Source organism: Meleagris gallopavo, chromosome 3 (genome assembly GCF_905368555.1).
Source record: "Meleagris gallopavo chromosome 3, MGAL_WU_HG_1.1, whole genome shotgun sequence".
NCBI lineage: Eukaryota > Metazoa > Chordata > Aves > Galliformes > Phasianidae > Meleagris > Meleagris gallopavo.
This window is the reverse complement of record NC_139406.1, coordinates 43,011,749-43,038,290: the sequence shown is the minus strand read 5'-3', so window position 1 is coordinate 43,038,290 and position 26,542 is coordinate 43,011,749. Positions and strand designations below refer to the sequence as shown.

The 26,542-nt window shown below is 40.1% G+C and overlaps 2 protein-coding genes across 7 annotated transcripts in view; one reads left to right on the top strand and one right to left on the bottom strand.

Annotated features, from left to right (window-relative positions):
• Positions 1 to 26,542, top strand: part of GNAL (G protein subunit alpha L) — a 178,389-nt gene that overhangs the window by 50,551 nt on the left and 101,296 nt on the right. Inside the window, exons 1-5 of one of the 4 annotated variants that reach the window (XM_085220752.1) lie at positions 12,513 to 12,644; positions 13,118 to 13,427; positions 13,616 to 13,688; positions 14,538 to 14,592; positions 14,773 to 14,892. In XM_085220752.1, coding sequence (XP_085076878.1) covers positions 13,289 to 13,427; positions 13,616 to 13,688; positions 14,538 to 14,592; positions 14,773 to 14,892 — 387 coding nt within the window. In that variant the 5' untranslated portion in view covers positions 12,513 to 12,644; positions 13,118 to 13,288. Of the gene's footprint in view, positions 1 to 12,512; positions 12,645 to 12,932; positions 13,428 to 13,615; positions 13,689 to 14,537; positions 14,593 to 14,772; positions 14,893 to 26,542 lie in introns of those variants that run through there. The other 3 variants (XM_085220753.1, XM_085220751.1, XM_085220750.1) reach the window with 3 other exon arrangements.
• Positions 9,885 to 12,497, bottom strand: LOC146544680 (uncharacterized). Of its 3 annotated transcripts, XM_085220761.1 has the most exons (4): positions 12,286 to 12,497; positions 12,161 to 12,189; positions 11,925 to 12,045; positions 9,885 to 11,058 (listed from the first exon to the last, which is right to left on the bottom strand). In XM_085220761.1, the coding sequence occupies exons 1-3, from the start codon at positions 12,495 to 12,497 to the stop codon at positions 11,939 to 11,941; spliced, it is 348 nt and encodes a 115-aa protein (XP_085076887.1). In that variant the 3' UTR covers positions 9,885 to 11,058; positions 11,925 to 11,938. The 3 variants fall into 3 exon arrangements, with proteins under 3 accessions (XP_085076887.1, XP_085076888.1, XP_085076886.1); XM_085220762.1 differs by lacking the exon at positions 11,925 to 12,045 and having other exon boundaries at positions 9,886 to 11,058; XM_085220760.1 differs by having other exon boundaries at positions 9,892 to 12,045.

Sequence of the window (26,542 nt, the reverse complement as noted above, 5' to 3'; positions counted from 1 at the left end):
GACAGTAGGGAGTGTCTGCTTTTCTTTTATTAGAGATCATTCCAATCTTCATTTGCCACTTAGAAGGTACACCAAAAAATGGAGTTGCTCTATAGGATTTTATGTACTGATCTCTGAACTTAACTTTTTCAGGAAACGGAAGACTTACTTATTGCCTCCTTTGACGGAGAGATTTCTATGCCCCATAAATCAGGAAGGAGAGTTTCAAGGGCTAGCTCCTGTCGCTAGGTAATTACATATTCAGCACAATCTCCTGAAATGTGTATCATTTGTGTCAGAAAGGAAAACAGACTTCTACTGACAGCTTCATCTCATAAGCATGAAAACTGGGGGGTGGAGGGTTTAGGGGACTTTATTGTGCTCTTTTATAGGGTTTGTGAGCTCTTACACAATTCTGTGAAATCATCTGTGTGATTTCCTGACGCTGCCAGCCCTGATTGTCGCTGTGGATGGCAGGTATGGAGGGGTCCCAAGTAAGGAAGTAAAAAGGGTGAAAGTAAGAGCAGAGGTCATTTAAAGAAAAGAGAAAAGCAATTTTTCGAGGAAGGAGTGTATAAGAATTAGAGAATCTATCTTTCAAAAAATGATAGATGAGTTCTGACGATTAGTTATGGAAAGCGAGTAAAAGAGACTGGCGCAGAAAGGGAGGTAGTATTGCTTAATGCACTTACTTCCTATTCTAAAGATAGCCATCTAAATAAAAATTTCAGTGGTGTTGGAGAGCAATTGTAGACCAGTATGTATTCAGTTTGCACCAGCTGCTTGACCTTGCCTTGCTGCTGACTGCAATGAGGCAGTCGCTGTTGTGACCAGCTCTGTCCCTGGGCTGCCGTAGAGATGTGTGTGAATAACCATCAGCAGTTCAGCGAAATCTGGGGACTGTCGTATTGAGTCCTCTGCTGCAGATTGTTCAAGTTCAAAGCAAACCTCTGTCATTTTTCCAGTTCTGTCACCTCTGCAATAATTCATATTTGGGCTGTCTGGCCTGTCAGGAGCTAAGGATTAAAACACGAGTGAGGATGCATCTTCTCTTGCAGTTAACCTCATCACTGGTCTGTCATTTTGCAGCACAGCCAGTCATGCTAAATTTCTGCTGACTTTTAGTAGCTTGAATGTAGGTTCTGAGGGATTTTTACATAGGAACTACAGATCCTTTTTTTTTTTTTTTTTAATGCCACTTTCTACCCCCCAGAAGGGGAATATCAAAGAGCGAGGTTCATCTTGAACAGTGAAGCAGCATGGCAAAATTCCTGGAAGTTGCAGGTGGACTGCAATTGCTCAAAAGTATAAACAGATACTTTGAACTTAACCTGTTAGTTTCAAGTTTGTAAGCTGTTCTTTGTTTGTAACTACAGATCTAGGTACTCTTCAAAGGGGTATCTGTCTTTTTACTTGCAGGATTCTTGGGAACTTGTATGTCTGCACTGAAGCAAGTCAGTATGCAGACAACTCTTTTAGTACAAGAAGTTATGGAACTCGGGATCCACAGTGAAGACCTCACAAAGTAGCTGGGAAAGTAAAAGGAACACAAAAACGCAAGTGAGGGTAGAGCTGCAAAATGGGAGTTTGGCACTTGGCGTAAGAAAATTAATTTGGTCACGGAGAAAGCAAAATAGGCATTCCCAAAAATTGAAAATGGCAAGTGTACCATGCATAGTCAGTTAAGAAACCCATGCTAGGAAAAAAAAAAAAAAGATAATATTGAGTGTTTATAAGAGACAATTCAGTTTATGTTTCAATCAAGATGAATGTGATTTATTTAGAAGTGGTGTAGGAGAAAAAAGTAGTTCCAGTCTCTGGCTTGAAGTGAAGCTGGAGATTGAAGGAGATGTTGTGGACTATGAATGGACAAATATTTCTTATGTAACATCAGAATGAGATTGTGGTGTTCTACTGGATTCTCATAGACTTAATAAATTTGGCTTAGCTGGTGGTGGAAGATTATGAAAAATGATGGCTTTTCAGTGTTTGTCAATCCAGTTTTTTGAAAAATTTCAGTGTGTGACTTCTGGATTTCAAGCATAATGTTACCTATAAAAATTTGCTCTAAACGTACTGGAATTTTGGGTTTGTTTTTCACAAAGTTGAGACACTCTTGGACATATTTTTAGAAACAATACTCTGAAAAGCTTTATCTGAATATATCCTTCTGTAGATATGAAGGACAACAAACATGTTTATGTCCCATCAGTTAACTGCTGTTTCCTGTTCTGAGTTCTGAGAAACTAATTATCATAATTTTGCAATATGTAAAGACCCCATCCTTATTTTAGAATGAAAGCTGACTGAAATTTTCATCCGCTACTGAGGAAATACAGAGATCACCAACAAATATTTTATTTTCATGAAGTCCGTTGTAACCTAACTGCAGCATTCTACAATGATCTTTTTTAAGTTTCAAGCTGATGTTTGTCTAAAATAGCTTAACTTGGTCATGTACTTCATCTCCTATTTTGAAAAAATTCAGTCATTAAAAGAAGGTCTGGATTTCAACTTTTAATTTCTTAGTTTACAACTCACAAGGTGATTATTTCTGAACTCTCATACAAGATATGCCACCAACAGAGTGCAAAAACATTCACTCGCATGTGGGTCTGGCACACAGACAGAGCAAAGGTTTATTTTTATTAGTGAAGTTTTCTTCTGGGAGAAGGAATAGATAAAGGATTTGAAGGAAACAGAGCCATGTGAGGTGAATTCGTACCAAAAGACCTACATTCTTGTGCGTGTGTGTGTGTGTGTTGTCAGTAATACACTGACAACATACCTATTAGCTTAGACTTTTACTTACGTCATTCCACATGGAGAAGGAGGAAGTTGTTATCTGCTGCTTGCTTTTCAGTTTTATCTTCAGGGAAATTCAAGACTGCCACAGTGCATTGATAGGTAAATGCTAATTTTCATACGTATTGGCATTAGTGCTCATGGGGCATTTTATTCAAATTGTAGAAACCCATAGTTGTGAAGGATCTAGAAAGAGGGAATTGTATCGGGCTGTAAAAGGTCAGGATGACAGCTTCTGAAAGAAATGACATATGGCTACGATATCTGTTCTGCAGGGTAATTTATAATGGTGTTTTGTTTTTTTTTCTTCCTTACTTCTGTGAAGGATCGCTGAAGTTGGGGTAGTTTCTTGAGATCTGGAGATGTGAGTTGTTTGCCCCTATGGCATTTCTCATAGGCTCAGGTCAATGACAGCTTATCGACTGACAGAGCCAGTGGATTCACGGGGACTGATAAGCATGCTGGACAGCACCATGATGAAAGAACTGCTCTAGGTGAAGAGAAGCATCAAAATATGTTATTAACTTATTTTCTTATGAAAGAAGTAGATTCATAAATGCCACTGAAAATGATTGGTCATGAGCAGAAGTGCTAAACTGAGTGTAAAAGCTTTTCTCGTGGTGAAACTCGCTGGTCACCCGCTATCCAGCTTTACTTTTTACTTACACATCACTAGGAATACACTTGGTTTGGCTTGCTGCCATGCAATGCAGTTGCTCAACTGTATTTCCTGCTAGTAACCCTTTATTTCCATTTCACAATGACTTCTGATCACTGATTATTATATCTCTAGATTAACTCACCTTGAATCCATTTGTATTCTATGTAGAGAAATAAGCATTTCAGGGGAGGAATCTATTAGATAATAATATAATAATGTTCATAATTTTTGGATTTTAAACATCTGCATTACGGAGATACATTGCACCCCACATTTGATTTATTATATAAGCTTGATACCTGGTAAGAAGCTTGGCTGTAGCAATCAGCATTTAGCCAGCAGAACTGCGTTGTATGAGTTGATCCTTTTCACTGCAGCTAGTTGGTATTGATAACATCTTGCATAATGCATATGATTTTAACTCTTAGTGGACATAGCGTTGATCCCTATTAGGCATGATTATAGCCTATTTTTATGGGGCCCACAGCAGAGGTTGCTTTTCTTACCAGCAATGTAATACTAGCCCCAAAATGTTTGAGTGAGCAGATTCCAAGCATAGACTTAATATTCATAGTGATGTCAGAGTTTTCAGATGTCCAATAAAAAATTAGTAAATAAATGAAAGCACTGTAGTACTCATTTGGAACAGAACAAGCTGTAAAAAAAAACTCATTATTTTACTATCATTTAATACACATAGTGCAACATGGATTTGCCTAGCTTATAAGTAAGCCAAATAGTGCCAAAGAATTAATTAGTGATAAAGATTGACTTTTTAAATTATCTTAATTGTTTTGATGACAATTAAAACAATCATTTTCTAAGGTCATTCTAATTCTTTGGGTAATTCTGAGATTTAGTTCTTGAAATCTGATAGTGTAATTTCAAAAACCGAAGAAGTCCCTTACTTAATAGGTATGTACCTGCATTTGTATATCTGTCAATATTTTGAATTTTTGAAGTGCAGATCTATCCACTGAGTGTATTCCAAAAAGCATACAGAGAATCAGAGAATCCCAGGGGTTGGAATGGATCTCAGGAGATCATCGAGTCCAACCCACTGCTAAAGCAGGTGCCCTTCAGGAGGTTGCGCAGGTAGGCATCCAGACAGAGCTTGAATATCTCCTGCACATTCAGTAAATTCATGGCAACAAAATATAAATATAAGGTCTAACATGATGTAATATAACTTATGTACTAGCACTAGTACTAGTTCAGATTTCCACAGGCAATTGAAAGTACTTATAGTTTACAGGAAGAGAAACACAGAACTTGGCACTATTGAAGGCATGTTGACTCAGCATCACTTCTGGGGGGATGGGGTTAATCTTTGGCTGTGAGCTCTGTGCCGTTCATTGAAGACAACCACCAGCTCACATTATAAATCACATAAAATCTTACAGACAATGTATGGAAAGTAACAGTATTAAACCTCGAAGTTTACACACTTGGCACTTGACACTTCAGTGATAGCTTTTCTTCTTTTTACTCACTGTCTGCAGAACAGAACAGAGAAGTAATCTGATGGTTTAGAAATCTGTAAAAAATAGAAGAGGTAAATCAAGTTAGGGAAGCAGTATGGTAAAGGCATGAAGCAAGCCTGAGGAGATTCACAGATTAGGGCCGAGGCTATTGTTTGTTGATACAATAGAAGGAACAAGTTCGGAAAGTGTGTGGACGCCTGCCACATGTAGCGTCTTCCACTCAGCAGGACAGGGCTTCCACGTCAGCCTTGTGACAGGCAGCTGAGGAGAGGGGCCTCCATCTCTGGCTCTCATCCTTCCCTAGGACAGCAGAGCCACTCTGTACTAGGGGCTGGTCTGGAGATGTGGTTTTCTGCAGTCACCTCTTCCAAGTCTGTGCTCTTCTGAGGGCTCACAATGCTAGTTTTTTTTTTGTCTAATTGTATCTCAAGATAGAATTATTAAATTAGATGAAGCAGTTTGCATTGCATTGTATTCAGTAGTTTTCTCTAGTTGTGGGAATGCTCTTTTGTACTTCTTTCGAAAGCAGCATTACACCTTTGATTTTTGTCAAGAGAAAGCAGAAGGCCCCAGCCCTTGTGGCCCAGGCTACTACATGCCCTATGTGCTCATTGCTGGCAGCAACAAGGATCACTGGCCTGATCCATCTCACCCCCCCTGGTCTCTTCTCTGATACCAGCTGTCCTTCCCTACCTCCTCATAGCCCTTCTCTCAACCTGTGCCAGCTTGCCATTGTTTCTCTTCCTCTGAATGGAGGAGACCGCAATTAATATCAGAATATGAGGAATACCCTATTTGACATTTACTGGGCTGTTTTGTTTTGCTTTGCTTTGTTTCATAGAATCACAGAATATCCTAAGTTGGAAGGGGTCCACAAGGATCAAATCCAACTTCCAGTCCCATACGGACCACCCAAAATTCAAACCGTATGTCCAAGAACATTGTCCAAATGCTTCTTGAATTCGGGCTGCTTGGGGCCATGCCCACTGCCCTGAGCAGCCTGTTCCATGCCCACTGCCCTCTGGTGTAGAACTTTTTCCATATATCCAGTCTTTGTTCTCATGGTGTGGCACTCTGATAGCTCATGGTCATTTTGAGGTCAAATTTATCCTGAAATCAGTCTTTCTAATGATGACTGTATGACAATATGTTCATGCAGAGGAGCTGCATCTGAGATGCAGTGACAACGCATGTTTGGATATTTCCTATCTTATCATTGGCTTTTGTGGCCTGAATAATTTTAAAATGAATGACATAGAAAACATTTATGTGATGTTCTGTGTTTACAGGTGTAATCCTTGAATCTTTCTAATGTACAGATGTCCATTGCCAAGCACTGTAAGTCGTGGTATAAAGCACAAACATTTCAGTGGCACAGGGAAGTTTTCACCCAGCTCAGTGTCATTTACATGTTCAGATAGAGCATCCTGAAGTGCATTCTTCCAAGCTGTCTTGTAGGCAGAGTGTTACACTGGTTTGTATTTCTGGTAAATGTTTTGCAGGAGTAACCTATTAATAGCTGATTTCCCTACAGCACCCTATGCTGTTTAAAGGTTAAGAACAGATTTGTAAATGGAAATTTATAGTGGTTATTTTTGTTGAAATCAAGTGTACTCAATTAGCGTCCATGTAAAAGAGCTACTTTAAAGAATACAATAGTCATCATGTATCTAATGATCCTTTATTAACAGATTATGATCGTATCTTTATTAGTGTTATTGTGCTGACAGTGTGGCTGACAGGTGAAGCCATTTCTTATTACAGTAGCTTTTGTGCCGCAGCATCAAGATCAGAAACGCAGTTCCTGAAGATTTGCCTGTTATGAAGAATAGGCTGCAAAGAAATGGAAGCGCATCTTACCATTGTGTTTAGTGACACAGGTGACAGATTGCTGTAGCTGATTCTGAGCAAGAAGAGCTTGCACATAGATAGACTTAAAGTCTTTCAGGCTTGGTTCACATTTACATATTATGTATGAAAATTAGGACTAGGACAGGGTTGTTCTGAGTTGTTAAACACTTCGGTGTGGTGTATGAACAGCTGTTATCAGCTGAGATTGCTGGATTACACCACTTCACTTTTGCGTTCGTACTATTGCAAGTCTCAGATTCCACAATAACTTATTTATTATTTATAAAGGGCCTGTTCCAAAATTATTGCAAGTTCTCCAGACTTTCCAACATTTTTCCCTTCTCCATCATGCACACACCAATATTTCTTGTCACCTTTCATCCCAAATAAAATGATCCTGATATACTCCTGTGAGATTTCATCTATGCTTCTGATCTTTAGGATAAACTAAACAAATATATGCTCCAAAGAATGTAACCCATGCTACACAAACAGCCCAGTGCATGTTGAAAGAAAGCTTTAGCTTTTAAGTAAAAATAGATCGGTAAAATTATATGGATTTGTATTTCATTAAGGCATTCTGTAAGTGTTACCTTTGTAATTTCAGGACTAGCAGGGAATAGGACAAGTGAATAAAAGAATAGCAGAATAAGAAAATAGATAAATTAGGACTCTCACAGGAAATGGTCACACTCTCCTGTTCAGGCGAGGTTTTCCACCTCTCCATAGGTATGCAGACAGAATACTTATTAAATCTATGTAAGTAGTCTGCCTGCTTAGTCTTCATATCTACTATTTCAGCTGTCCTAAGAAATTCATGTCTGGAAAGCACAGAAGTTGAATTCCAATATAAACCTGGTTTTAGAAAGGACCGCTTGAGTCAACGAGTCATGTCCCTTCAATTACAAGCAAACATGTGATAACTATTTAATCCAAGAGATCATTTGCTTTACACACAAAAATACCTATAACAATCCTAAGATCTATACCACAAAAGGCCAAGCTGAGCATGACACAACAAGTATGTGTTACAAGCAGTGTATGGGGTAAGACAAGATAGATGAATGAGGAGAAAAGCACTGTGTATTTAGTCAGTGAGTGTGATGTTTCATCGGGGTTTACTAGTCCAGACTCATGCAGTGAAGCACAAGTTGTATTCCTGCAATAAAGACTGTTGATGCAGATCAGGGTATGAGGCTACACACAGCCTGGCAACGTTATTTCCTGAAGCCATTTTTACCAATTACTTGTGTGCAGTAATATGTAGGAATCCTTAAGCAGGGTTAGAACATGGACTTACTTGCTTTGAACTTACCAGTGCTTCTGGGTCTTGGAGATGCATTAATGTGCACTCACTAAAAAAAGAGTTGCACAATTCCTTGATTCGTGTAAACAGATCTGCATGAGAGGATTACCTTAATTTGTAAAGATTTTCTGTTGGGGAACACTGTTGACCATTACAGCATACACAAGATTTACAGCATAGCTTTGAATTTGGGCATCAATAACATGACTATGGAGAGACTTTTTTTTATAAAAATAAGTCAGCCATAATTATCTTAATTTCTGACGTGGAAGAGCTAAAACCCAAAAAGCTGAAGTGTATCTCTGTATTTACATCAAGATGAGAGGTGATACGAGCACACATAACTTACAGATCGGATGTGATCGTGGTAAATGTGGTGACAACCTAGCTTAGCAGAATGTGGCCTAATAAATGGAGGTGGTGTCAGAACATGCTGTGACTGTCACAGTTCTGCCAACACATGTGAGTTAAGGTGAGGCTAAGGCATGTCTTGCATATGTTCAGTGTCATAACAGATATTTTTTCCCTAGTTTCTCACTCCTGGTCAAATAGGGTGATCGTGATAGTCAACCTGAGCATTTACATTCAGAATTCTTTATCATATACAAAATTAATTACAAACTGAAGATAAATTATTGAGCTTCATTGTTACAGCTGTGCAAGGTGTCAGTCAGCACATTGCAGAGAATGCAGGACATGTCCCCCATATAGATATTTTTCCTCTAGTTTTTCAAGTAGCAACCACAGCGATAATTCTAGCACTGTACTGTGCTAGAACTACTTCTGTATTTGTTTATGAATTACCTTCTAAGCTGAGGTGATATGAGCATATTTTGCTTGGCTTCACTTAAATCTATTCAATCTTGAGCACTCCCCTGAAAAACTGATTAGAATTAATTTTTGATTGCCTCAAAATGTGAATGTATTACTTTGCTTATTTAATTTAGGAAGGGGTTGGGGGTGTCCTTGGAGACCCAAATCAAGTAAAACTTCCCACAACTGGGGATACTGCCATGAAAGTGTCTGTTTTTCTAACCATGCAACATATCCCATAATAGAGGGTCTCAAATTCATGAAATGAGAGCTTGTCCTTTTGCTTATTGCAAAAGCCTCTGTGTCGTGTAGCTTAACAGTATTACTTGACTGTAATATGTAATAATTGAACCACACAAGGTTACTCAGCCTATTCAATGTGACTAGGCCCTTGCTGGATTTCAGTCTTAGTCAGCAACTTCTGCTTGGAGTACTGACAGATGGAAGTGTGTGCAGTGCTGCCGTGCGAGTCTGTCTTTGCAGAAAGGGATTTCTAGTCTGAAAAACCAAGTCACTTGAATTATCTTACCAGTCTGAACATCAACTGAGCTGACTGGGATTTCCACACCAGGTGTTCCCCATTCTCTGTTTCCTCCCAGGATGTAGACAAGGAGTAACTAGCCTGGAGAAGGAATAACCAGCTTGAGTGAAAGAGATTGTCCTCTTTCTCTAATGTGATCATACCACAAAGCTGCTTTTCACCTGATGCTTTTCTGTACAGGCTTCTGTGGAGCATCTGGCCTGCTAGCACGCTTCTTGGAGCAAATGCTCTCCTTCACAACTGCTCTCTTGGAGCAAAAGGCTATCCTCATGTCTGCTGGCTGCTACCTGCAGTTTTTCTCTGGAAAACTCTGCTTTATTTTCAAACCTTATTACTTTTACTCCACAGACTTCCACCAGGCCATTTCATCTCCCTTTTGCTGTGCTCACCTGTGCTCTTCAGTGCCTCACAAAGGAGCAGCAGAGGGGTGAGCTGCTTTGCCAGGTCAGCGATTTGGTGTTAATTGGAGGAGCGTGGCATAGGAATAGGGACACTACAGCTGGGTCAGGGAGTCACATAACTGCCCCCTCCCGAGGCTGACTCTTTCCTGCATCACTTAGTTTGTCCTTAATCCATGGAATGAGGTCTATTTGGAGTGAGTGTGGACTCACAGACCTTTTCCTGCTTCATCAGGGGGAAGAGCTCCCCTCCAAGTTTTTATAAGGACTTCTCTGAGGTGACAGATTTAAACACACCAGGCGAAAGGTTAGATTTTTTACTGTGGCATTTACTTCTCAGCATAGCGTGTGCTGTGTATTTACTAGATCCATAGTCAGTATTTTTCATACAGCCAGAGTCATAATTTTTCAGGTTCCTGGTTCGTGTATCTTACAAAAATCCAAATGTAGCATTCCAGGGAGTGTGTACTTTTGTGTTAATATTTGACAGCTCCAGGGAGACAAACTTACCAAGAATTTATTACCAGGGAGAAATAATTATTTTTCTTGAATACCTATGCAAATAACCATTTATTTTTCTCTTTTCAGACTGTGGTTTGACAATGAGGTGGAGTAAAAGCATGAAAGAGAGGTCAGTGAGGAGAGGCAGTTCAGGTCACGTAGCATTACCCAGCTAGTGCAGTGCCCAGACTTGAGGACAGTGACAGTACGGAGGTCAGAGACCCCTGTGAAAGCCAAGGCAGGAAGACTGACAAGCAGGAAGAGTCTGTTTTCCCACTGCTTAGCTCCCCTGAAAGCTTTTATTAACATCCATTTTTTCATTGCTTTGTCTTTGAGAAACAGACCAAAAGCCACAGAAGGGACTTTATAAGGGAAGATGGCCTGCAAAGAGTCTGCAGGGTTTCTGTCGAAAAACCTCCTCTGCCTGTAAGTAATGTTTTCAAGAAAATACTCTGCATCAGTCCTGCTGTGGATTAGAGGAGTAAGGAGCAACGGGATCTGTGGAGCTGTATCTGTAGAAGCTCCTTCCTTACTGGTTCTCACTGAGTTTTGTCCCTCTTCATGGACAATTTAGTCCAAACAGAATAGGCAAAAGAAGCTGCTCTGTGATTCTGTGGCAGGGGCAATAGCTGAATTATCAGTTTTCTTCTATTCAAGTGTATGAGGACAACCTCTGTGCTTATAGCTTGGGCTCACCAGCACTCAGCCTGAGTAGGAACCTGCAAAGGAGAGTGGGACATGAATTTTTATATATACATACTTATATAGATATATATAAAGATCTGACAGGGAAGGAGCAGTGCAAAATATCTTGCTTTCAAGAGGATCAGGAACTTGAGGAGGAGGATGCCATGTTGGCTGACTGGGAAGAGCAGGGAGAATCTCCTTTTCCTTGAATTCCCAAAATTTTGCTTTTATCCATGTATGATTTGTTCTAGAAGCTTGTTTGCTAAAACAGCATTGCTGAAACCATTTCTAGAGGCAGGTTGGATAGCATCCTGTTTAGGCTCACAGTTGGGTTTTTCTGTGTGCAGAAGACACGTATGCATGTGATAACTTTGATTTCTCTCTGGGGAAAAAATATGTGCAGCATGCAAAGAGGGTGAGAGCTGCTTCTGTGATTGCTGTTATTTCTAGGATTTTGTAGTTCTGAATGTGCCAGAATAAGGAGTGCTGCGTTTGGGAAGGAAAAAAAAAATAGGAAGAGTGTGAATATAATTACAGCCAAAAGTTGCTTCTGGGCACAGGTCGCTTGCACATGTCATTCTTCAACTGTGTGATCTTTTCTCAGGAGGAAGAGACCCAAAGGGGTCATGGGGTTTGCAAGGGGGAGAGAGGAAATGAGAAACACTTTCCCTCTTTCGGAGAAAGGTAAAAGCAGGATATAGCACGATCCTGTCAAGTCCTGTTGGCCCCGAGCCTTGTCTCTGCTAGGAATAAACCTGCACCAAATATCCCCACCTTAGTATATACAGGAACAAAACTGCTAAGGAGGAGCTGGGGAAGAAACAAGGCCAAAACCAGCCAGATTTGGAACATGGCAAGTTAAGCATTGAAATAGGAAATAAATATGGCTCCACTCAACCTTTGCATCCTATCCTATCCCTTCTGCCAGCGAAGAGCAGCAAGTCGTGTCTCCTCCCTTGAGCCATTCACCCTGCAGCCCCAAAAACTGCAGGTGGTGTGAATTGTGCTTCCAGTCCCACCTGCGTCAGAGGACAGGAAAACAGAAATGGGGAAAAAACATTCGGTTCTAAAAAATGGGCAGTCTGATGCTAACAAACGCATATTTTGGCCCAGCAGAACCTATGGATTTTTTACCTGTAGTATTCTCCCCAGACACACAATGCCTGTGCAGGGAGGAAAAGGAAACAGCGATGAGGAGCAGCAGGGAGAATGAAACAGTGTTCATGTTCTAGACCGAACAGGGCCATCAGCACAGGTACCTGGCACCCGGGTGCCATAGTGCAAGCACAGGTAGAGCACTGCCTGTTCTCCTTCGTCGTCTGCGCCTCCACGGCGGGAGCGCAGCTTCGGCAGTTGGAGGAATAGCAGTATTTAGAAATACAGGGTGCCGGTATTTCGAGCCGCGGGAGGCTCCGCGCCCACCCTTCCTTCGCCGCTCCCGCGTCTTCGCGGCTCTCCGAGCTGCGCGCATCGTCGGGGCCGCGGGGCTACGGGCGCCGCTCCGCGCGGCGGGGCGGGCTCAGCGGGGGGCGGCCGGCCGCCTCCTCGGGAGGAGGAGGCCGGGAGCCGCGGGCCGACGCGCCGGCTGCCTCCAGCGGGCGGCGGATGCCAGCTCCAGGTTTTCGCGGCGGCAGGCCGGCGGGCGGGCGAGGGCCGCGGGGCGCGGCTGGGCCGGGGGCGGCGGGGGTCGGCGGGCGCGGGGGCGCGGGCCCCGCGGAGGCGGCAGGCCTCGGGCCGGCGGGGCCTCAGGTGGCGGGGTCCGGCTCCTACCTTTCTCCCCCGCCTTCCCCGCGCGCAGGGGCTGCGGGCTGCCCGTTTCCTGGTCTGGCAGGGAGAGGCAGTGCTGAGTTCGAGAGACAAAAATAGCCCTTCACGGAGAAACATAGAGATCGCGCGTGCGGCGGGGAGGGAGCGGGGAGAGCGGCACCGGGCTGCTGCCAGGAGGAGCCCGCCTCGCCTCGCCGCTCCCCTCGGTGCTCGTTAGGCGTTGCTGCGCGGGTCTCTCCCCCCGCCCCTCCCGGCTCGGCGCGGCCACCTCGGCCCCTCGCATCCCTCTCGGGGAGGAAAACAAACAAACTCTGTTTTGATCAGAGCGCGGCCAGAGACCATTTTATTTGAGCAAAGCGGGGGGAAGAAGCGAAGAGAGAGCGCCGCGGAGATATCGGGATTTAAAGCCTGCTCCTCGCCGCCCCCTTCCCCTTTCCCCCCGTAAGACCCCGGTGCGCGCAGGCAGCAGCCTGACATCCCTCCCGAGCGGCGGCGATGGGGTGTCTGGGCAACAGCAAAACGGAGGATCAGCGTATCGATGAGAAAGCGCAGCGAGAAGCCAACAAAAAAATAGAGAAGCAGTTGCAGAAGGAGCGGCTGGCTTACAAAGCGACGCACCGCTTGCTTCTGCTGGGTAAGGCGGCGGGGCAGGGCAGGGCAGGGCAGGGCCGAGGGGGGGCTGGAGGGGCAGAGAGCTGCCCGAGATCCGCGCAGGGCCGGGCCGGGCGCGCCGCGACCCGCGGATGCCGGCGGAGGTGGGAGATGCTGCGCGCCCGCAGCCCGGCCCGCGTGTCACCGTGCGCCTTCTCCCTTCTCTTGCAGGGGCCGGCGAGTCGGGGAAAAGCACTATCGTGAAACAGATGAGGATCCTGCACGTCAATGGGTTTAACTCAGAGTAAGGATCGCCGGCGCTTCGGGGCTTGTTTTTCGTTAAATGCTGGGAGCTGGTTGAGGTCGGGAAATTTCTGCCCGCATCCTCCGTTCCGGTGGTTCGGCGCTGCGTTTTGTGGAGGGAGGGGGACAGGGGAGCGAGAATAAGGAAATCGCTGCTGCTGCTGCTGCCTGTTTGCGTTTCTGCGCCTGGCCCCCTCGCTGTACCTTACACTGTTGCTACTGCAGCGCTTGACAGGCCCCTGTGTAGCAACAACATGGCGACTACTTTTACATAGAAGCAAATAACTCAATATTGCATCTGTCTGTGATACAAAAATATATGTCAAGCCGCATTCAGGATGACAGTGGCTGCTGTTTTTCCGGTACTTGGCTTAGCGTAAAACTGAAACTAATTTGGCACATTTGTTAGAAATCACCCTGATTTCTGAGGGTGCATCGTTTTCTCTCTCAAGTGCCCTTTCCTGAAAATCACGATTCATCCATAGCGTTAATTTCAGATATCTGCTGACTTTCGGCTGTGCGTTATTCATTTAGTGCATGTCTGCAGCATGCCGTGGAAATGAAGAAAATGAGAGAATGATTTCCAGTTCTGTCAGGGGAGGCTCTGCAGATGTGGCTGCGATCCTCTGGTTTAAGAAAATGTGAGGGATGAATGGGCATTGCTCTTCGTACTGTGCGAGAAAAGGAATATGCAGAAAGATGTATTTGCCTTGCTGTTGTTTTCAGTTAGTTGGTGTAGCAATTGAAGAGCAGATAAACAAGCGATCAGTGGGGGGAAAAAAATAGATGCAAGTGAGTGAAGTGCTTTGGGAATCAAATTCAAAGTGTTAATCTTTCTGTTTTAACGCAGAGAAAAGAAACAGAAAATACTGGATATTCGGAAAAATGTTAAAGATGCGATTGTGGTAAGAACACACTTTATACTGTTAAATGCTTGGGTGTAGCGGAAATGGTCAGAATTGTGCTCTCTAAGATTGTGCAGAGAGAAATCCTATTTTGCTGATCAGATTGGATTATCTTCTATTGATCCCGTATCTTAGATTTACCCAGATTAATGTGTTTGTTTCTGTTTTATCCAATTCTAGACTATAGTTTCAGCTATGAGCACTTTAATACCCCCAGTTCCATTGGCCAACCCAGAAAACCAATTTCGAATGGACTACATCAAGAGCATAGCTCCTCTTTCTGACTTTGACTATACGCAGGTAAGAAGAGAAAACACTGCTTTATTCTGCATTAAAGGGGAATGCATCTCTTCGCTTTGATTTGCTGATGCATTGTTTGCTTTGTTGGTGGCTTGTTTGCTTTTACTTTTTGGAAGATGCTCCTAAGGAGAGCTCATGCCAGCATTACCTCTGGCTTAACTTTCCTTCAAGGCTTTGGTGGTTGCACCTGTGCTAGCGTTTGTTTTCACCATTAGTTTGTTGTTGCTGATTTATTTGCAGATGTTTTGTAAATGCTGTTTTTGTGTTCAATTCTTCTCTTTAATATTTCTGATGCTGTTGTACCTATTGGCACTTCAGATAAGACTGTCAGAAGCTGTTTTCCTATGTGGAATTAGATGCTGGGTGTCAGTCTGCAGAGTTACGGTTCGCCTGCAGAAAGGATATAAAAGGAAATAAAAGAATGGAGTGCCCCCAGTAGTATTTTCCATATTATTGCACTTCAGAGAGGAAATTCATGTAAGCAGTGGTCGAGCAAGGTGGTTTGCTTCCTTATCTGTTTATTGTAGTTGGCCTGAGCAGTGGTTTCATTGCACGTGAGCTTTACCATCTTTTGATATGGAATTGTAAGCAAATGAGGGATTTCTGTATAAAGGTTACTCTTCTGAGGCAACTTAGAGGTACCATTTGGATTAACTTGAATTGACATCTTTCATTTGCTTTTTATATTATTGTTTATGGAAAAAATGAGTAATCTATTCTGTATTTTATGCATGGTATGAAAGCAAGTGCACAGACATGAATATCATTGAAAATTATTTTTACAGTAGCAGATTTAAAGCTGACCTTAGAATTACATATAAATCTATGCATGTATCAGTATATATCAAGAGCAATTTGTTACGGATACAGTAAGGACTACAAAAAATCTTCATTTATTGGCTACATGACTGTGAGTTGTTTGTGCTATTAGTATTACCAAAGAAGCCATTTACAGTACAGTGTCTTTAGGGTATTATAGCTCCAGGGTAGAAGAAGGAGAAGGGGAAGAGTGGTTTCTTTATTATATGACTCATATTCTCTGGTGTGTGGTTTTGCCTCTGGTAAAGCTACCACTTTGAAGGTTCAAGATAAAGAAAAAATATCAGACATCTTGTTCAGTTAGAATTTAACACAGAATGCAGATGTTAAGAAAGCGACTGTAAGGTACTCCCACATGGGGCATAATTGCTCAACTGGTAGATGCAAGTTAGTAGAAATGGGAAACTCTTTTTAGAAATGGAAGTTGAGTTTGATATGAAATACGCCTTCTGCAGGTGTTTCGGTTCGGAGGCATTTTTGCTCATTTCTTTTTTTTTTTTTTTTTTTTTTTTGCTTTGATAGGTTATTTGTTTGGGTAAAATAACTGGTGACATATATCTTTTGCAATTCTCTGTAATACATCTTTTTTTTCTGAGTTTCTGGGGGAGAAAAATAAAAGGTGAAGTGGACTTCCTATGGCATTGGAGAAGCATTTTTTTTAATTTTGATAATGATTTTGAAAAATTTCTCCATTTTCAGAGAAGCCAACTATATGTTGGCCGACTGAACTAAATGTTGAATACCTCATAGAAGTGAAAAGCTTGTTCTTCATGGGGAATGGGGTCTCTGGGACTTTGAAGCAAGTATTAATTCATTTGAAATCTTGATTCAAAGTCAATTTTGGTTTAAAGTAAAAGCAAAAATAAATGATTAACACTTTTTTAATTAAGTAGGATTTCTGATGAAACTGATGTTATTTGAAATAGGTCTTAGCAAAACAAGAAACAAAAAAAACCCCAGTGGTTGCAAGCTTAAAAAAAGAAGAAAAATCTGATTGTGTTTTAGAAGTAAATGGCTTTTATATGTCAGTTTCATCTATTCCTCTCTGTTGTCTTTTCTGTACCATTCCTAGGTAATGTGTGTGTAAAATGTATAGAAGGGCTAGGTTGTCTTTTTTTAATTCCTGTTGCTTTAGCATGCTGTTTCTTTCCAGGAGGATGTGTGAGCAAGACAGATTTAAAAAAAAATGTGCTATTGTGCTTCAGGGCTTGATTCTACTCCAGTTTAAGTTAATGATAACTTAAAATAAAATTATGTTTCCAGCTGAAATAGCTTTCGACCCATGTAGTGTTTTGGTACGAGGGCAAATGAAAAAAGAAATACTTGGATAGTAATCATCAGTCAAAGAGTAAGCAGTCTATGCTAAGCATTGCTGATTCCTGATGTTTGGAATGAGGCCTTCTGAACCAGAGAAACCCATCTAGTATTTAATAGTGTTCATTCTTGCTATTCTACTATTTGTATTTAAAAGCAGGTCTCAAGGAAAAGAAAAAAAGAAACAAAAGCTGACTTAAGCAAAGCTCAGGTATTGCTTCAAGGATAAATGTTGGAGCGTTCTAAAACTTGATAAATGGGACCCTTCTTTCTTTGGATGAGGAAAGAGGTAATCTTAGGATTTTTAACAATATGGATGGTGTTGAGCTGTGAAAGATAGCTGCCTCTGTTGCTGCAGTGTAAATTACAGGTGTGTTATTTTTAGGTTTTTAGCCATGTAAATCTTTGTCTTAAAAACCAATGTATTTTAGTTTAAGATGTATTTTAAACATTTTGCATCAAACTTATTTGAAAATGGATGCAGTGACCACAAGTCTTTAAAGCTGATGATATGAAGTTTCATGGAAGGCGCAGTATGGCCAACACCTGTGCACTAGTTAAAGTGTATTTGTGGCATATTGGGTATGCTTGGATATGCAAACTTAAACCAATTAACTAATACGCATTTAATTGTGAGAGTTAGCCTTTAAAATAAGTGGATTTGAAACTAGTGATTTCCTGTGGGTGCAACCATGTTCTAATTTAAATTCACAATGGAACTTCCAAGAACTTGACTGAGAATGAGATTCACATTTATACCTTTAATCTCTATTTTAGGGTTTTGTTTGTTGGATCTTTTAATTGCATCAGTCTCTACAAAATGTAAGCCAAACAGCTGACATTTGTAGTGATAAAAAAATGTTTTCTTCTTTACAACATTTTAATATTGCTTTAAGAATGTGCAAATTGCCCCCCACAATTTCTTTTAGATTTGCTACCTTATGATTTACCTAATTCATATAAAACAAAATCAAAGGTCTCTTGATTTCCATTATGATTTGTGTGGTGCTTTTTGTTACTTTTGTTAAAGGACTGGGGAATTTTTACTGCAATATGCCAAGCGATGGGTGCGGTCTAGTTATATAAATAATAACATTTAAGGCTTGGTGTGTGTATATATATATAAAATATATAAAATATATATATATATATATTTATTTTTTTTTAAGAAGTTAATAAACGTGAGTAGGTCATGTGTCCATTGTAGTTTCTTCCTTGAACTCGTAAAAGGAATCAAGATAATTTTTCTTCTGATTACTACTTAGCACCGTGTTCCAGCGTGGAATCAGCAGAAAGGTTTTAAAACTGAAATGGAAGCACACACAGCACATCGGGAAAGATTTTTTTTTTTTGTTATTTTTGGCAAAGTGTTGATTGATAGTTACTAAAGTTAACAGGAATTGACCTGTGCCATTTTTAATCCTTTATTGATGGGGATTTATTTTGTCCTTTGTGGAACAGAGTGAACATATTAAGGGCATATTATGCTGGTAGCTGTGGAAAAACATGGTGTTATGTAAGCACATGTGTATTCAAGTTCAGTTGTCTTTACTGAAGTATTTGAATTTTGGGAGCGCAACACGTTTGTATGGTGCTTAAGTCCTTTAACTTTGTATTCTTTCAAATCAGGTTCATTATGGTCAGTTTGATGTATGTATCTAGCAGGCAGTCAATTAGCTACAACCAAAATGTGTAGTCTAATGTTTGCCTATACGAACTTGTCACCAGTGAATGTGAATCACTTGCTTAGTAGAAAACATGCAGGTACTTCATCTGGTTATTTGGAGTGTGGGGAGACTTGTCAAAGAACTCATTTTCATTTGCTAAGAATGTGTTTAGGAAGAATATTTTAACAAAATATTTTGTTAAACCTTCATAAAACACTGAATTGTGCAAATGTAGTCCTTTGTGCTCATTTTAGAACGCTGGTTTTAAAAGTAATATGTAAAGCTATCTCATCAATCAGGCAAACTCAGCTTTCAAAAGTGAGATGTTAATATGCAGGCATTGACAGGGAAAGTGCTTCAGATTCAGCTGGCCCGTGGTTTGCTCTGCGTTTTTAGATACAATCATTTGAGTTCATTTTCATGACTTGAATTTTCCTCCACACAATGCAAAAACAGGGGAAAGAAATAAAATGATGGTCATTATTGGAAGTTGCAGACTTTCCTTAGGCTTATGTTAGGTCCTTCTTGGACGTACCATTCAAATGCATACTGACATTAGCGCATGGTGATTGCTGGTTTACACAGAATGTGTCACTGTGTTTGAAGAAACTGGAGATTTTGCTGAAGTGTATTTCTAGGTACCAGAAAATCTTGACACCAAATACTTAAATAAAAGATGAAAAATGTGATAAATGAGGTTCATATACGTTTAAACTTCCTTCAGTTGCGCAGCTAATGCTGTGACTTCAGTGTGCTATTTGGTCACAACGTGTTTAAGTTTCTCTGTAATATGTACTTGATGGAACCCAAAGGAGTTAGAAAACAGCATCATCTTACATTTTTTGGTTTTCAAATAAGTTGCAGTATTTCCGTGTTTCTCGGGAGTATGAAAATATACTGTGCTTTACGTGAAAATGTCATAAAAAAGAGAATGCAGTGAATATTGCCACCAGTGGCTTCATTTGATTTTTCTTTTTAGTTAGGTTTTTACTTCAGGGCTTTGTTTATCATCTGGGGTAGGATGAACAGCCACAAGTTTTTATAGCGACCTGTGGTGGTTAACATTACTGTAGTTTGAATTCCAAATTAACTTCTAAGAATCAAGTAGACTTTTAAACATTGTCATTTGCCTTTTTCTTGGTCTAAGTTGCATGCTGGTGGTTCTTCAGCTGTTACTATATTCACAAACTTGGAAAAGATCTAGAAGGGCGGGTAATGAGTAAGTTGTGTGGGGTACAACAGTGTTATTACTAACCTGAATGAACAACTTCAAATACTAAGGAAGAAGTCTATCAAAGAAGAGCACTTGCAAATATTGAGTACGCTAATTGAGTTGTTGGCAACTTCTTGTTCTTCACTCAGAGACAAATATTGTCAAGACGACTGATATGGATAAGTAGTGGATATCAGAACTAGCAGTTTTGCAACAGATAATGTTTCTTTGCTGCAGTAGCTATTTTTGATGCTGTATGCATACAATTAATTAACAGCAGATATGGAAGTTGTGCTCTTTTCATGCTGAGAGCAAATTCTGCTGATGCCCTGTGACATCTTTCCCTCAGTATGAAATACCTGCTTGCATACAGATTTCATGGAAGTGTGTCTGGTTTTCATTAAGCTGAATCCCTAATGTCCTGATTAGTCAATGTTCAAGTACTAAACTAAACATTTCATACCTGAAATCAAATGAATACCTTGATGTTACAAGTTGTCTTGTTCCTATTCTCTTGAAGGATTAAGTTCGCTGCTAGTGAGTTGGTCAATCAGAAGTGCTTTCAGAAATAACAAAGTGTTACTTTAGCCATACAGTTGCAGAACCAGAAAATTGGAATGGGGTTCAAATTGCAAACGAGTCTAGCACAGTGTTGAAAAACAAACAGCTTCTTGAAGTGATAAAGTATTGTGGAACTGTAGAATTATAAATATCTGCCACAATCTTCTTTAATTTCTTTATGTTAATTATTTGAAAAATACCCAGATTTTACTGAAAACACAATTAGGGCTTAAAATTAGGGTGGTTTGAATAGACTGTAGCTCTTCTGCCAACAGCATGAAGACGGAGACTGGGAGCCGTAGGAAGTCCTGTGCATTATCACAAATGAGTGGCAGTATTCAGAAAAAATAAAGAGTAGGTATTCGTTTCTGAGTTTGTTTCTAGCTCTTCCTATCTCAGTATCATATGTTTGCTTTTCTTGTATATATTTGTCTTTTTTAGAATATGTTTTTATATCACTTTCAGTGAAAAATAATGAATTTCAGTCTGAAAAGACAATTACTCGAGAGGGTAATGAATAGCGCTGCTTATGAATCAACAGCACTGTTAAGTTTGATACTATCTTATCACAGTAACACCAAATTAAATGTTTCCTGCCTTACGTTGTGAATCTGATTTCACAGATAGTGAAGTGGTATTCACTCTTACCCAACTTGCCTTATTTATTATCATCACACGAGATACAGACTTTCACTGTGAAAAAGAACAGTTAATATCTAATTTTATTAGTGCCTATATAACTTCTGTAGTACTAAAACTTATGTAGTCTTCAGAATTGTTGGTATTTACTGGTATTACTTCAGTGAATGCAAATTAATTGGAGACTTTTTCAGAGTCAAGCCAGCAGGAAGTCAAATACTTATTTTATATTCTGTGTTTTTTTGATACAATTTTAGCTGAAAATTTTATATACTTCCATAGCACTTTATAAGGATAAAAATATTTTTACTTCTACATTTAGATATACTGATTTGGTGGCAACTGGAAGACTAATAACTCCAATTATCATTTTAAGTAGGAGTGACTGATTTTCATCACAGAACCAAAAATATATTACACGATCATTTATGAGCCTTAGAATATTTTTGTTCATCAGGTGTTTTTCAGTATATACCGTAATTTTAAATCGAGTGAGAGGTTAAAGCCTGTGTGACCATTGTTTTTACAGTGGCCACAGATCAGTGAAGGTGGCTGATGTATTTTCAGTTGTGGTTGCCATTTTGCCTTCCTTCCCAAACTCTTGACAGCTGCTTAGGTGCCTTCTGTAAGCTGTGCATGTGGCAGCAGTCCTGCACCTCAAACAGCAAGGTGCTGAAGAACAGACATTGCTGTCTGGTGTCTGAAGGACAGCCTTAACAGCCTCTCTGGATCACGGATTGATCTTGATTCCACATCTTCCTTTGCAAGAACTTATTTGTTCCCTCATATGTGGTTGAAACCGCATTGTAATGAAGCTAAATATAAATACGTGTGAAGAGTAACCACGTTGCTTAATGAAGACATACTGTCCAATTAATCTGAGGATGATGACAACATTTCAGACTACTACAAGTGGCAGTTTTCAGAGGAAGGGCAGTGAAATATTTAATGAATTGTCATTATTTATAAGCTGCATTAAAACATTTTCCATCACAGTCAGTGAAACTGTAAACATAGTGGAATATGTTAAACAGTTCTTCTCATTATCAATTAATTCTTTTAATCTCTTAAGCCAAAGATGACTTGTTGATGATGGCTTTTGCCATTTTTGAGTGCTTTGTAAAAGTAATGTGTTTACTAGTCAGGAAGAATCTTTTTGTTTTCGTGGCTACGGTTTAAATTAAAAAAAAAAAAAAAACACATAGGGATAAATAATCACATGCATGCACATTGTCACTGAAGCCAGAGAGACCTATGGACCAGAAGATAGCACCTACTCATGCAATAATAGTGTCATTGTTTAGAGGTTCAAAGAAGTGAGTGTTCATTGGCACAGCAGCCATAAATCTGAGCTGCATGCCCTTTCTTCAGCATGTGATGCAATTTGAACTGGAGTTTCTGGAACAGTGTTAAGCACTGCCAGCATAGACCTTAGCAGATTTTTTATTTTTTTTTTTTCCCATCATTTCCATGGCTTCATCCATTGATTGATTGTATTTATGGTCAACAGTGGATTATCCTCTTAACGTCAATGTAGTCTACATCAGCAGACTGGATATTTGGTTTGTGGAAGACACCAGTTTCAGCAGAGGAATAGAGAATGAGCTGAACAGCATGAACAGAAGACTCTGTGTCTCCCTTGCCTGAAATGAAGTAAATAAATTTAAAACACAAAAGTATTACATAGTGTTATATTTTCCCCCCAAATATTGAAGCTGATGTAAATAGGGCAGTAAAGCAGGTGAGTGGGAAGAACAATGTGTGTTTGCAGTTTGCTGAATATTACAGCTGTGATCTTTGTTCTGCCACCTATTTAATTTCATTTGCTTTTCTGTTAAAAGATTCAAGTGTTTTATTCCAGTTCTAGGAGCTTTTCTTAAGGATGTAATCTGTACAACACAGTTTTAAGTTTATATTGTCTTTTACTTTGGAAAGTCTTGCAGTGATTTCTCGGAACGGAGCTACATCTGGTTGTAAACATGGCAGCTATCATATGAGGCATGGAGATTAGGCTTTCTTACTTTAAATCAGTAGATTAATTTTAGTTGGTTTAAAGTGGACTCTTGTAATTAATCTACTCGAATTTGTTTTAAAAACCTATGTTGGATGTTTTGAAAGAATATTTATCCTTAGGCAAGAAGAATATTGGAATCTTTATCCGTTATGTCGACATTAGAGATGAACTTTGCCTTTTAAATCTTTTAAAAGTAAACGCTCTCTGACACTCCTGCCAGTTCACTCCCTTTGAGTTTTCTTATTGCTGTCAGTAGGACTTAAACATATTTTAATGCAATATAATTATCCCACTGCTTGAAACTGTGAAATTGTTTAGCAAGATAAAATAGGCTAAAGATACGCAAGTCCTCTTATCTCTGTTAAGTTGGTGAATGCTTTTTGATCACGTCCACCCTCACTTCCATAGGATGTTAAGTGACAGAGCTGTGCAGATCATTCTTTTCTTAACTTACACCCACGTTCTTTCTTTCATATCAGCTAAATAATATCAAATTTAAGAACTGTCAGGTAGGAAAAACATGAAAAGGCAAAGAATGGTAAAGTAAAACAGGGAGAAGTGTATCCTCAGTTTCCTCTGTAGACAGCCATTGACTCTGCCTGCAGAGCTGGAGCTAGCCAGGACCAGCAGTGGGACCTGGAGGTCAGTTTCAGAGCACCTTGGGTCCAGGCTAGCTGCTTGGAGGAATTCACAACCCAAGTTAGAAAGAAAAGGCAGAAGGGAGGCAAAAATAGAAAGCCCTTATGCTACAAATATGTGGTCATTTATTTTATTTTGCCGTTAGAGAGAGGAAGAGATCATGTATTTCCACATGTTCCTAAAAGCATGTCATTAATCATCAGATTTTTAGGAAGTCTTACAGAAGAGTAAGGCTTCCTAGTGGAGTTTGGTGGACATTGGGGTAAGAATATTTTTTCTGGCAGAAAGACATCCTTTAACGTGAACTTCATCTTGTGCTTCGTTTTTTCTGGTTTTTTTTTTGTTTTTTTGTTTTTTTTTTGTTTTTTTAATGCCAACATTGCCTTTTCCTTGGGGAAGAACAGGCAGAAGTATTTGGGAAAACACACTTTTAATTGAATAGCAGAGCTTTTATTTTTCCTTTCTTAGAAGGAAAATTATCATTTTAGTCTTCATTATTATTTGCTGACTTTCTCTTTAGATTGTAGCAGTCAACCAAAAAAATCTAACCAACAAACGGCAGTGTGGGTATATTACAGACAAAAAGAATAATTAGTCAGGGAATCACAATTACTCAGAAATCATAATTGGAAAATAATTTGATTGATTAAATGTATTAGTAGAGGAAAGTAGCATGCATGTTTTGGAAAATCTAACCTGCAAGAATTTTCTCTGCTTCTGCAGAAATAAAGGATCAAATTTGGTGCTTGTCTTTAAGTTCTGCAGAGCAAGTTTTGATTCTTCTCACTCATGAATGAAAGCCTAGCAAGAAGTAGAATGCTCCACAAAAATAGAGCTCATCCTAAAATCCTGTATTGCCTACAGTCCAGTTTTGCAAATGCTTAAATGTGTGCGTGTAGATGGACTTAAATGCCTTGCTGGTGTACTGTTAGCTCAGTGTGCTTGCAGCTGAATATCCGGTTATGCAGTGATATTAATACCGAAGTCACAAACACTTTCAACTGAAAAACAAAACCAGCAAATCATTTTTCTGTGTTAAATATATATTTGGGAGGTCGTTGAGCTCTTTTATGGATTTTCATGGGGGTGGGAAAACTTGTGTAGGTTAGAGATTGGCACAAAACTTGAAATAAGCAAAATCTTCTTCAGATAAGTGACAGTTCTCTGGATGCTATTAAGCTATGAACAGTAGGTCTTTTCAATAATCACTGTGATTCATTTTCATATTGTGTTTTTTCTAATAATAATATCTTTAAAAGGCTTACAGAACAGTAGGCTGCACCAGCATAACTTTCTGTGCCGAAGGGAAGAGCTCATGCATGGGATCTTAGATAATTTACCTTAAAATGATTTGCACAGCTCGATAATACCATAAGACTGTGAGCTCAGGTCACGGGTTCAGGTAGCACTGCGTTTCATCTCTGATGATGGCCAGTAGCAGCACTGGAAAGAGATTGTAAGAGTGGGGCAAACATACAATAGACATGGTAAAATTTCCTGCATTTATTCTCTTGTCTCTGTGGATTTATAGCTATTTTTTGGCATTTGAAGTACTTACCTAGTTTTAAGTTTGTGTTATATGTGTGAGGAAGTACCACTCAAAATATATATATATTTTTTTTATTTTTTTTTCTTTTAAGCCAGTCTGTCTTCTCTGGTTTGTCATTTTGTTATTTCATCTCTTCCACACTGTCCTCCTTATTACATGCCATATCCCTCCAAATATTTATCTTTCAGCTTAAGAAGTCTGTTTAACTGGTTCTCTCACAAGACTCCTTCCATATCTTTGCTCATTCTGTCACCCTTCCATGTTTCTCTGACTTTTACCAGGCCCTGTTTGCAGTTTAAGGTTGTAGCTGCTCACAGTGTTCAAGGTGTAGGTACATTATGGGTTTATACAGTAGTGTATAAATACTGACTTGATATTTCTTATAGAATTGTTTTTGTATTTTTACAGAATTAGAGTAAATGACTTATAATTCTAAGAGAATGTGAACACAGTTCCAGGTGAGAGGCATACATGTGAAGGTCTCTGCAACAGCACCATCACAGCCCAAAGGGTTCCATTAATGACAGTTACCCTTATTCTTCTCAAATGTTACAAAGTCACACTCAGGTCACACATTTTGACCTTTTTTTTTTTTTTTTTTTCCAAAAAATCCATTGCATTCAATTGTTTTATTCTGTCATATAGAAGCATAGAATCCTTAAGAATTAGAAGGGACATCTGAAGGTCATCTAGTCCAACTCCCCTACAGCGAACAGGGACGTCACAGCTAGGTTGCCCAGGGCCTGATCCAGCCTCATCTTGAAGTCTTCAGGGGCAGGACACCAACCACGTCACTAGGCAACCTGATCTAGTGCCTCACTACCCTCACTGTAAAAGGCTTTTTCCTTATAGCTAACCTAAATCTAGCCTCTTAGAACTTGAAACTATTTCCCCTTGTTCTATCACCACAGACCCAAGAGTCTGCACGCTTCCTGTAGCTCCCTTTTGGATACTGAGAGGCCTCTATCAGGTCGCCTCACAGCCTTCTCTTCTCCAGGCTGAACCTGTAGGAGAAATGTTCCATTCCATGGATCATTTTTGTGGCTCTCCTCTGCACATGCTCCAACAGGTCTGTGTCTCTCCTATACTGAAGACTCCACATCTGGACATAATACGCCAGGTGAGGCCTCACCAGCACAGAGTAGAGTGGCAGGATCATCTCCCTTCACCTGCTGGACACGTTTCTTTTGATGCAGCCCAGAGTATGGTTGACCTTCTGGGCTGTGAGGGCACAT

What these genes read in the sequence shown, in the direction of transcription:
- LOC146544680 (XM_085220761.1), bottom strand. Translation starts at nt 12,497, where the DNA reads ATGCGCGCAGCTCGGAGAGCCGCGAAGACGCGGGAGCGGCGAAGGAAG. An exon ending in CTATGGCACCCGGGTGCCAG is followed by an intron (nt 12,190 to 12,285) that starts GTACCTGTGCTG and finishes CTCCCTGCACAG; the next exon opens with GCATTGTGTGTCTGGGGAGA. An exon ending in GTCTGGGGAGAATACTACAG is followed by an intron (nt 12,046 to 12,160) that starts GTAAAAAATCCA and finishes CCTCTGACGCAG; the next exon opens with GTGGGACTGGAAGCACAATT.